The sequence below is a fragment of the Durio zibethinus genome, chromosome 24, assembly GCF_047325235.1.
Source record: "Durio zibethinus cultivar Kanyao isolate XHJ-2024 chromosome 24, ASM4732523v1, whole genome shotgun sequence".
Taxonomy (NCBI): Eukaryota; Viridiplantae; Streptophyta; class Magnoliopsida; order Malvales; family Malvaceae; genus Durio; species Durio zibethinus.
Genome location: NC_143185.1, coordinates 20702533 through 20713981, shown reverse-complemented (window position 1 = coordinate 20713981; position 11449 = coordinate 20702533). Strand labels below are relative to the sequence as shown.

The 11449-nt window shown below is 29.0% G+C and overlaps 1 protein-coding gene across 1 annotated transcript; it reads left to right on the top strand.

Annotated features, from left to right (window-relative positions):
* Positions 1-9032: 9032 nt before the first annotated feature.
* On the top strand, positions 9033-10835 carry LOC111317198 (S-adenosyl-methionine 4-1-methyl-2-pyrrolidinyl-3-oxobutanic acid methyltransferase-like). The gene is made up of 4 exons (XM_022919600.2): positions 9033-9176; positions 9281-9685; positions 9771-10025; positions 10296-10835. The coding sequence occupies exons 1-4, from the start codon at positions 9102-9104 to the stop codon at positions 10650-10652; spliced, it is 1092 nt and encodes a 363-aa protein (XP_022775335.2). The 5' UTR covers positions 9033-9101; the 3' UTR covers positions 10653-10835.
* The last annotated feature ends 614 nt before the right edge of the window (positions 10836-11449 follow it).

Below are 11449 nucleotides of genomic sequence, written 5' to 3'. Positions count from 1 at the left end.
AAATCAAGAGGTTGGTATGGCGCCGAACCAACCCCAACCAACCCTCGACCAACTACCCGATCAGCCTCCCGACCAGTCACCCTACGACCACCAACTAACTACCCTACAACCACCTAGATCCCCTTAATTGAAGCCTTTAAAAATCTCCAGCCATTTTTCCTTCAAGCTCTGAAAAAAGAAGTTGGCTCGAATCCCCTTCAACCTCTTTCGCAGACCCCCTTTCTGGAGGCTGGCTGGAATCCCCTTCAACAGCTCTCGGAATCCCCTTCAATCTCCCTCTGGAATCCCCATTCAACCTCTTTCTGGAAATTTCCTTCAACAGATCTCTGGAACCTCCCTTTTCGAAAGCTTTTTCAGACACACAGCCCCCCTCCTTTGAACAAGCTTTTGAATACCCAAAATCGAAACCTCCTACCCATCAAAAAACCAAACAGAAACCACAACAATAAAAAGAAAAGAAAAATAGAAACAAAAAAGGTACAAACACAGTCCTCCCCGCAGGGAGGAACCTAGCGCTGAAGCTACCTGTAAAAGTAAAAAAAAAAACAGATCAATCTTGCTTCAACAAAACAAACAAAAAAATTGAAAACAAAAACTTTGAGCCCCGATCTACGCCGATCGGGGCTGTTTTCGACAAAATGAGGTCAAATCTTAGAAAAGCGCGTTGAAGAGCACTTCCGAAAGTATTTTGGCATTTTTTCGATCATCAACGACCACTGTCGGGGACGACCCAGGTGACAGCCGACGCGGTGGTCCGGCGACCGAACAGAGGGCTGCCGAACCTCTTCCCCATAGCTCTCTCTCCCTCTCTTTTTTTTTTATTTTGAAACAGAAATCGAATGAACAAAAAAAAAAAACCTTCAACTATATATAGTCAAGCAAAAATTCAAAACGACGTCGTTTAAGGAAAGACCCAAAACGACGTCGTTTTAATCAAAAAGGATCCGTGAGTGGATCCGGATCTGATCCGAGATCCACACAAACCAACCCACCAACCCGCTTCAGCCAACCAGTGAACCGATCTGAGCCGGTCCGAACCACTGGACCGCCCGAACCATCGATCGAACCGCAGAATCGGTCAGATCGGTCCAGACCAACGTTGACCGAATCGTTGACCGAATCGTTGACCGGTCCGATTCAGGTAAAAAAAATTTTTTTTTTGAATTTTCAAAATTTTTTTATATATTATTATTTTTGTTATTTTAAATATATTTTTTATATTTATGCATGATAAATTTATAAATTTGTTAGAATAAATGTTTAATTATTTTAATAGTAATAAAATTGAAAACAAATAATAATTAAAAATATATTAAAATGCTCAAAAAAATAATTTTTATTATTTTTCCTGCCTAGATATTAGAGGGAATAAAAATATTTTTCTAAAGAAATAATTTTGCCTAGATGTTAGGGAATTATGAATAAATTTTCATAAAAAAAAAATATAAGAAATTTTTAATTAGTTTTAAAAAATTATAAAAAATTGAACCTACTCCGAAAGTTCGCCTAGATGATGGAGATTTTTAGAGATGTTCGCGTTTTACCTAAACCTTAAACACTAATTTTTAATTTTCAAAATCCTAAGTTTTTAAAACCCGTAAAAATCCAAAATCTCTAAAATCCAAACCCCTAAAAATCCAAAATTCCTAAAATCCAAACTCCTAAAAATCCTAAGGACACGTGTGAAAATTCTATTTGAAGCAATTTGTTCCCGAATGCCGCCTAGATGATGGGGTCTTTAGGAAATTTTACTTCGTTAAGTCTTTTCACACGATTTCTTAATTTACATCAACAATAAGATTAATAAATAAAAAGTATAATAGTAAATTGGGATCTTAAATATAAACAGTCGTATCTAAACTCTGTCTAGATGTTGGAGAGTTAGGGTGGTCTCATTATGCTTAAGAATCTAACTTTTAAATTACATTTCATTTTACATAACATTCATTAATATACACACATTAGCATGTTATTATTAGTATTTATTTGTACTATTCTGTCTTTAATTTTTATTTATACTACTTTTAAAAAAAATTATGATATTACAAAATAAAATAAAAATAATATTTCGAAAAAAATAATTCTTGGTACTCTGCCTAGATGTTGAAGAGTCACCAACAATTTTCTATAAAAAGTGCTATTTCATTTTAAGGATTGTTGTGTTAAATCTTAAGCGAAAAGAGTTATTTTAAATTCTGCCTAGACGATGAAGAATTTTAAGATAATTCTTTAACTTAAAGATTTTCTTAATAGTTCTAAATAAATATTTTAGCAAAATTTTATTTTTTTTAAGTGAAGGGAATTAGTGTTAAATTTTAAATTAAAATCATTTTTATCCAACATTGAAAATAGCGCATAGTTGAATGGTACCAATTTATTGGCGTTGTGGGGGTGCTAATCCTTCCCCATACGTAACTGACTCTCGGACTCAACCTGATTTTTCGTAGACCAAAATTTATCTTTTCGATAAACTTTAAACCCATTTTTATAGTTTTATTAAAAGGATAAACTTTTGGGTGGCTAATCACACCCTAACAAAGATTGGTGGCGACTCTCACTTTTTTATTTATTTTTCTCGATTTTAAAACATCATCTTTTATGTCTGACGGTCCCAAAACCGTTACGATAGTCCCCTGGAACGGGGGGACTCAACATCGAGATCACCTACAAAAAAAAAGCAAAGTCAGTAAAAAAGAAAGGGGTCAAAATACAAAAAAAAAAGTTTGACCGAAAGTTTGAAGGTAGATATAAGGAATCAGAACCCTTTTTAGTGAAAAGAAGGCTATATCTGTGTTCAAAAAATCGATGGGAATATTTTAGGCTTTTTTTAAATTTTCGATAGTCGTGTATGACGATCGACGATCGACAATCAACCTCCAACGGCGGTCAATGGTGACTGGCTGACAGGGTAGAAAGAGAAGCTTTGAAAGTATAGAGAGAAAGGGGAGAAGAGAAAATGGGAGAAAAAAATTTTAAGTTTTTATAGAAAGTTGAAAGCCAAAATGACATTTCATTAAACGATCGAAACGACGTCGTTTTAATCCTAAGATTCGTGCGTCAACCCGTCGACCCTACCCGACAACCTGACTCATCATTTGACCTTGATCGATCCAGATAAATCGGGTCGAACAGAACCAAACTGCGTCGAACCATCGAGTCACCCAGACTGAACCAAGTCGTTGGACCAGACTGGACACAGCATTGACCGGTAAAAAAAAATTTTTATTTTTTTTTATTTTTTAATATTTGTGCATATTAAAATAATTATATTTGTTAGATTAAATGATGAAATATGTAGTTAAAATTTTTATAATTTTGTTAAAATTTAAAAACTAACTCTAAAAATAAAAAATAAAATAAAAAATAAACTTAATAATAATACAAAATTAATAAAAATTGTAAGAAAAGAAAATTTTTATCCGATGATGAGATTCAAAGGTACTCCAAGTAGTGATACCTACGAAATCTCTAGGTGAGAATATTTTTTTTAATATTACCAATGTATTGGAGTATTTATAAAAAGTTTTCAATACAATAAAAAATTTATTTTCTTTAACAATAAAAAAATAAAATTAATTAATAAATTAAGAATAAGTAATAAAAAATGAGAAAAAAAGGGAAAATTTATTCAATGATAGGATTCTAAAAGTATTTCGAGTAGAGATGCTTTAAGAACTCTCTAGGTGAGAAGATATTTTTTAAATATTACCACTGTATTGGAACATTTAAAGAAAATCTTCAATATAATAAAAATTTCTCTTTTCTTCATTTTTTTAAACGAAAAAATTAATAAAAATTCATAATATTTCCAAAGAGTAAAAATAAAATGTGTGCATCAATATGTTAGCATTTGCATTGCATGCATGACATAATTTTTATGAAAAGTAAATTCGAATCTCCTAAGATGAGATTCTAAGGTATTCCAAAAAGCGATGTCTAAGAAATCTCTGGGTGAGAAAAATTTTTTCTAATGTTACCAACGTACTGAAACATTTTAAGAATTATTTCAATAAAAAGGTTCTAATTTATTTTTCTAGAATTAAACTTGAATAATAAATATTAAATAAAATTAAAGGAAAAATAAAAAATGCAATGAATAAAAAAAATAAATCAAGGAATTATTTTTCAAACACAAAAAATAAGACTGTTTTTATTAAAATCAATGGATAAACATAATTAAGTGGTATCGTTTTTAAACGCGTGTTGTGGGGGTGTTAATACTTCTCTACGCGTAATTGACTCCTGAATCCAGATTGTTTCGTAGACTATAAAATTATATTTTAAATAAATTTTAATTAATGTTAAAATCTTATTAAAATGATAAATTTTAATAGGTGATCAATGGCAACTCCGTTTTTCGTTCTTTTATTTTCGTTTTCAAATTCGTCAAGTGGCTTCAAAACCGTTACGACAACCACATTCCCAGATTCTTGGATTCTTACTTGGATTTGCATTTTTTTTTAGCATATTTGACCATGAGTTCTATGTTCTTGTTCATATTTGGATCGACTTGCTTATATTTGTTCTCCTTGCAGCCCACCAGCTCGCACCATCTGCTGCAATTACACTTGACAAGCCAAGAATCAAACTCCTTGGAAAGGATCAGCTGTATATCCTATGCACGCAAACAATCTAGTCACCGATGAACTGGAAACCAAAAATCAAAATTGGTAAGAATCAGAAGATAACAACTTTCAAACAAAATTTTGGTTTGAATACGGCATCAATTTTCTTGATGGCAACCGAATGTGATTTTAAAGTTCCATTTAAGTCAATAATAACCTAAAATTCTATCGTTTTAGTTGTTGTTTAAATGTTGATAAGCCGAAGCCAAATAACAAATTGTTTAACACATTGGTTCTTGGTACATTAGATATTCTAATTCCAAGATGAAAGCCATGGTTCACGTGGTGCATGTTGGCCACCGACGACAGCTCTAATGGGTACTAAATGTCCATAACACAACTTGTGAAACATGTGGGAATCATGCGCTGGTTTGATTGAGGCACCAAGACATTTGAGCCACAACCGCAGCAATGCCAAAAGATGATGGGTTCGAAAGATCTATGTCTATACAATTCAAGCCATGTAAATTATTTGGTTTTGTACTATTATAATTTAAGGTATTAATCTCCTCCACAGATTTCGGTAGAACAGATGGGTTTTGTCCATAACAATGGAGATAAGTGGTCGGTAAATAGGGCATTGTTTTTCTTTTTCTTTTTTTTTTTTAATTTTTTGTTCAGCTTAACAATTAGTATTTGAATTTTATAAAATATTTATAAATTAATATCTAAAAAATAAAATTTATAATTTGTACATTAAAATTTTAAATTATATATAATGTTAATCTAAATTTTAATCTCATTAACTATATCATTTTTTATATATTATGATATTTGACAAATATTATCAAATTATATATTCATTACACATATTATCAACATTTATTTTCAATATAAATTAAAAATTATATATTTTACTTGAATCATAAAAATTATCTAAGATTGTTTAATTATTATTTGTGATACGACATCCAAATAAAGTTTTTACAAAATCTTAATACTTTTATTTAATAAAATATATGCATATAATACAATTATACTTGTTAAATAACATGTTAAGTTAATAGTATTAAAATTTAGATTAAATGATACATTATTTAAAAATTAAAGATGTAGATTATATATTTTATTTTTAAAAATATTAATTTATATATATTTTTAAAATAAAAATGTGGGATGTTACTCCGTCTTTAATACAAGATGATATATACATTGTATTTTTACTATTCAAGTTTTTATTAATTATAAAAAATATGAAAATTTTTGGCAATATATATATATATGGAGAAGGATTTATTTACATTATTTTTTATTTTCTGTAAAAATGATTAAGGGTATATAATATATATATATATATATATACATGTATATGTACACACACGTACGTGTGTTAAGTCAGGATCTTCGGCCTAACCGAGCATCGTGTAATTCAATTGCCACCGCGTAAGGTTCAACCGTCCAAATTAAAATTTAGCAAGACATCGCTTCTTATCCCCACCAACCATTATATTGAAGTGGTTTTCGATTTCCACCGCGTAAGGTTCAACCGTCCAAATCTAAAATTTAAAAAGACGTCGCTTCTTATCCCACCAACCATTATGTTGAAGTGGTTTCTGGTTCATTTAGGTTTGTTAAATATTATATAAAATATTATATTTATATTATATTTTATATAAAAATTAAAATTAAAAATTATATTAATATAAAATTATAAAATATAATTTTTTAATTTTATTAAATTTATATATAATTTTTTTAATTTTAAATTATATTATTTTTGTAATCTTAATTAATATCGTTTTCGTATTTTCGTGTTTCACGTTAACAATCTATTCGCACGTCCCAGGTGCCTCTCTCGATAATTAATAAAAAAATGCTGTTTGCAAGTCCCACACCGGACAAATTAGCCCCGATCATCGCAACCAAGTATGCTTGCGTTCAAATTATTTAAAGATTATTACATAATACGTTTTTTTTTAATTACGTCATCATTACATAAACCCAAGAAGTACGATATTGAAAAAATGTTTTCATGATTAAAAGTAATGAAAATGTTCACTGTTTTATTTTAAAGCGATTTATGTATATGAAAATTACTCTCTTCATCTTAAAATATTTGAGATGTATTAATTTTTATAGAGCTTAAGAAACAAATTTTAATTTTAATATATTTAATATTAAAATTAAAGTTTTATAATTTTTAATATAAAAAAATAAAAAATCATAAAAAATAATTTTAAAATATAAAAAATAATAATTATAGATGTTAAAAAATATATATAATTTTGAAACATTCCAAAAAAAAAAAGACAAAAAAATGGAACAGGGAGTACTCTCTAATTGAAATTTTAATGACCATAAATTGAATAAAAAATAGATAAAAATTAATAAAACAGGTAAAATGATGTGACAAAATAAATTTGTTTAAAAGTATTCTACGGTGAAAGCTAGAGATCTTCACTATTTTTCATCGGAGGAGAAGATCCTTTCTCGAGTTGAGTTAGCACTCTTTATCATCAGGTCTATAGCCACAGCAGCCTATGTGTTAAGAATGGCTTATAAAATCAATAAAATTTTGAAATTGTCAAATGATTTGAGCTTGGTCTCTCTTGTCCATTATAATTTTTTTAATAGTAAACAAATCCAAACTATATATCTAATTAATAGCAACCTAATAATAGAGATTACATCATAGCGATCGCAAGCAGATAACCATATGCAAAACTGGGGACGTCACTTACGTAGGCATGCATTATTTTCATTATGCAAAACTAGATACGGCACTTGCATGATCTCATTAATATGATGCATATATATATATATATATTATTAAATAAACAAGATTTAATAATTTAAAATAAACAAGAAAATAAAGCAATTATAAAAAAATAAAAAATTAATTTTAACTAAATTTGATAATTTAAAATATGATATAATAATTCGATTTGAATATAATATAAAAATAAAATATAAAAATGACATAACTTAAAATTATAATAATAATTATATATAAATTTAATAAAATAAAAAAATATATTTTATATTTTTATATTAATATAAATTATAATATATAATTTTTATATAAAATTAAATATAAATATAAAAATTTTAATATTTTATATGATATACGTACAAATTATCATATCTCACCTCAACAACTTTCAACAAACTTCAAGGAATGCTGCATGGGAAAATTCAAAAAATTAATAATTGTTACAAGCTGGAGGAAAAGTCTGTGTTAACAACCATAAGGGTTGGCCCACTTCACAATAACCTTATATTATCGGAATCTTTCTACCTTAATTAATTATAGATTAATAAGTTGCTTTTGGTCAGTAATTGCAGGTGGCACAAGATTATGCATAGGAAAAATCTTTTAGTAGTAACGTATGATAGAAACTATAATATCTCGAGTTTATATTTAATACATTAATAGTATATAATTTTATATATTATCAATAAATTAAATAATAATAATTTATTAATAAATAAATATTAATTTTTAAAATAAATATATAAAAATTAATTTTTAAAAAAAATTTATTAATTAATAAAATATTATTATCTAATCTATTTTATTAATATATAAAATATATACACCAATAATATATTAAATATAAATTCTAATATCTCCTAACGTGAGGGATGGAGAAGACCTCCCTTTCTTCACTTAAAGAAAGAAAAAAGATGGGGATATAGCCAACTTTATAATGTGAAGTGAAGAAAAACGTGCCAATATTAATTGGAAAACCCAAAAAGATAAAATGAACAATGCGCGAGCCAATGAGCTCGTTAGGATGGGACATGTAATCTTGATATGTTGGACTTTGGTTTATAATTCTCTAGCAATACTACAACGTTAGTAAAAATGCTTTGGTGGTTAGGACAAAGTTGTGGTTGTTGTTTATAGGTTTTTATAGTGACGGAAATCTTATATGAAATTTTTATAGATGAAGTTTATGAAATTTTTTATTAAAAATGAATAAATAAAAATTAAAATTAAAATTAAAATTGATAAATTAAAAAATCTCATCACATATATTAAATATATAAAATTTTAAAAAAATTTAATAAATTTTGATATATTTATTAAATATATTTTTTTAATAAAAACATTAACAATATTTTTACCTATAATATTTAAATTTTAATAATTTTTTAAATATATTTTTTTACATATTATTAATTTTCATAATAAATTCTATCATGTATCTAGTTCATATTTTTTTATCAAAATTTTGGTTTACTTATTTCTAATAAAAAATTTCACCAACTACACCTTTATTTTTATCCTGTATGGCCTTGTAGATAGGAATAATTGTTACAAGAAAAGGATCTTCTTTTGATTGGTTGAAATGGATGATCCAAAAAAAGGAATAAAATAATAGTGTTAAATACAATAAACCCTGAACAACACCCGAGTACCCGAGAGGCAAATAACACCTATAAATAGGAGATGCAGCGTCTCATTGAGCACACAAGTTAGCCATTATTCCAGCTTGATAGCTAGTAAGAGAGGGAGAGATAGAGGTCGAGATGGAAGTAGTTCAAGTGCTTCATATGAAAGGAGGAGTTGGAGAAACCAGTTATGCGAACAACTCTTTAGTTCAGGTAATTGATTAACTCTCCCTTAATTGGAAAATATCAGAAAATAATTTGTCAATAAGTTTCATATACTGAAGATTTTTTGTTTTGACTTGAACTAATTTGGACAGCAAAAGGTGATATCCATGACAAAGCCAATCACAGAGGAAGCCATAACTAAGCTTTATTGCAGCACCTACCCTGCAGCCATAGCCATTGCAGATTTGGGTTGTTCTTCAGGACCAAACACTTTGTTCGTGATATCTGAACTTATCAAAGTGGTGGATAGCATTCGCCAAAAGATAGGCCAAAAATCACCCGAGTATCAAGTGTTCTTGAATGACCTTCCGGGGAATGACTTCAACACGATTTTCAAATCCTTGCCCAGCTTCCAAAACAAACTGAAGAAACAACTTTTTGCTGGCAGTGGACCATGTTTTTTCACTGGAGTGCCTGGTTCTTTCTATGGCAGGCTTTTCAGAAACAAGAGTCTGCATTTCATACACTCTTCCTATAGTCTTCAGTGGCTCTCTCAGGTTTAGTATCAGCTAATGTTTTGGAAATTATATTCATGTAAAATACAGTACCAGTACTTTATGAGTGAATTATATTTCCATTCAGGTTCCCGAAGGGCTGGAAAGTAATAAAGGGAACATTTACATGGCTACTACAAGTCCCCCAGACGTGCTGAGAGCATATTATGAGCAATTCCAGCAAGATTTTTCATTGTTTTTGAAGTGTAGATCAGAGGAACTAGTGGCTGGAGGGCATATGGTTTTGACATTTTTAGGGAGAAGAAGTGATGATCCTGCAAGCAAAGAGTGTTGTTACATTTGGGAGCTTTTGGCCATGGCTCTCAATGAAATGGTCTTTGAGGTACATAAATTACATGCAGGGATAATCATTTTCCTTGATATAAATACACATTATCTATCGATTTTGAGTCATGTCAGATTCCTGTGCTTAATTTTGGCCGATTTATGTGTCATTTTCGAGCAGTGAGAGCTCACTGGCCCATATGAACCAAGAAAAGTTCATAAAAATGGCAAAAAGCTGTTATTTTCCTAAAGAAAAGATTAACTACTGTGGTTAAAGGTTTAATTTGCATAAAGTACAAACAATGAAATTAATCATGAACAAATGCAGGGACTCATAGAAGAAGAGAAACTGAACTCCTTCAACATTCCTCAGTACACACCATCTCCAGCTGAGGTTAAATCAGAGGTTCTGAAGGAAGGGTCCTTCACCATAGATCGCTTGGAGGTTACGGCAGTGAATTGGAATGCATATCAGAATGAAGTTGACTTGTCTGATGCATTCAAGGATGGTGGGTACAATGTTGCAAAGTGCATGAGAGCCGTGGCTGAGCCATTGCTTGCCAGCCACTTTGGTGAAGCAATCATTGATGAGGTGTTCCGGAGGTACAGAGAAATCGTTGCTGATCGCATGTCCAAGGAGAAGACTGAGTTTGTCAATGTGATTATTTCCCTTATAAAAGCTTGATTATCTTCACCGGCTAATTCTCAAAATAAAATGGGGCCCAATATATATATATATATATATATATATATCTTTTACCTTTTATAGATGTTTTCAGGGTCAAAGTATTTATTGTATTCTATAAATATTACTGTATTTGATGCATCTTTGAGTATGAATAAATAAAAATCAATCCTTCATTAATTTCCCGAATTTTCCAATTTATTTCCTACTAATTTCCCCTTTAATTAACAATATTGGCTGAGAAATATCAGAATGAGGACAGTCGCCGAGTTTCCAGCTGCTGTTGTTACTGCTAACTATCATTGATTCATTTTTTTGTTTCTTTTTCTTTTTTTTGTAATTTTTTTCGAAGTAATTAACACTCTATCATTAATTTCATGATTTCAATCTGAATTTGTGATAATAATTGAACCACGTCAAATTTTCATGAAAATTCCTATGGAACCGAATAAATGAGATGAGAATTCAATTATGTATGCCCTTTAGTGTACATATCACCTAATCATGCTCTTAAAACACATCAACTTACTTTTTAATAATAAAAACATGGATCACTATTGAATGAGAATGAATTTACTTAAAAAGGACGGCAAGAAGACAAGTTTTTGCTTGAGTGACTCTTTTACGTTACATATGATTTTAATATCAAAATGTTATTTTTTTTATCTATATATTTATAAATAATAATGGATTCGGTTTAAATTAATTTAATATAATATTTATATAATATTTTAATGTAAACTAAAATTTAATTATATATAAATATAATATTTGTATTAAATTAATTTTAAATTAAA

Excerpts from the sequence above, each read along its gene's own strand:
- LOC111317198 (XM_022919600.2), top strand. The coding sequence starts at position 9,102 with ATGGAAGTAGTTCAAGTGCTTCATATGAAAGGAGGAGTTGGAGAAACC. Across the intron at positions 9,177-9,280 it reads CGAACAACTCTTTAGTTCAG|CAAAAGGTGATATCCATGAC; the intron begins GTAATTGATTAA and ends TAATTTGGACAG. Across the intron at positions 10,026-10,295 it reads TCAATGAAATGGTCTTTGAG|GGACTCATAGAAGAAGAGAA; the intron begins GTACATAAATTA and ends GAACAAATGCAG.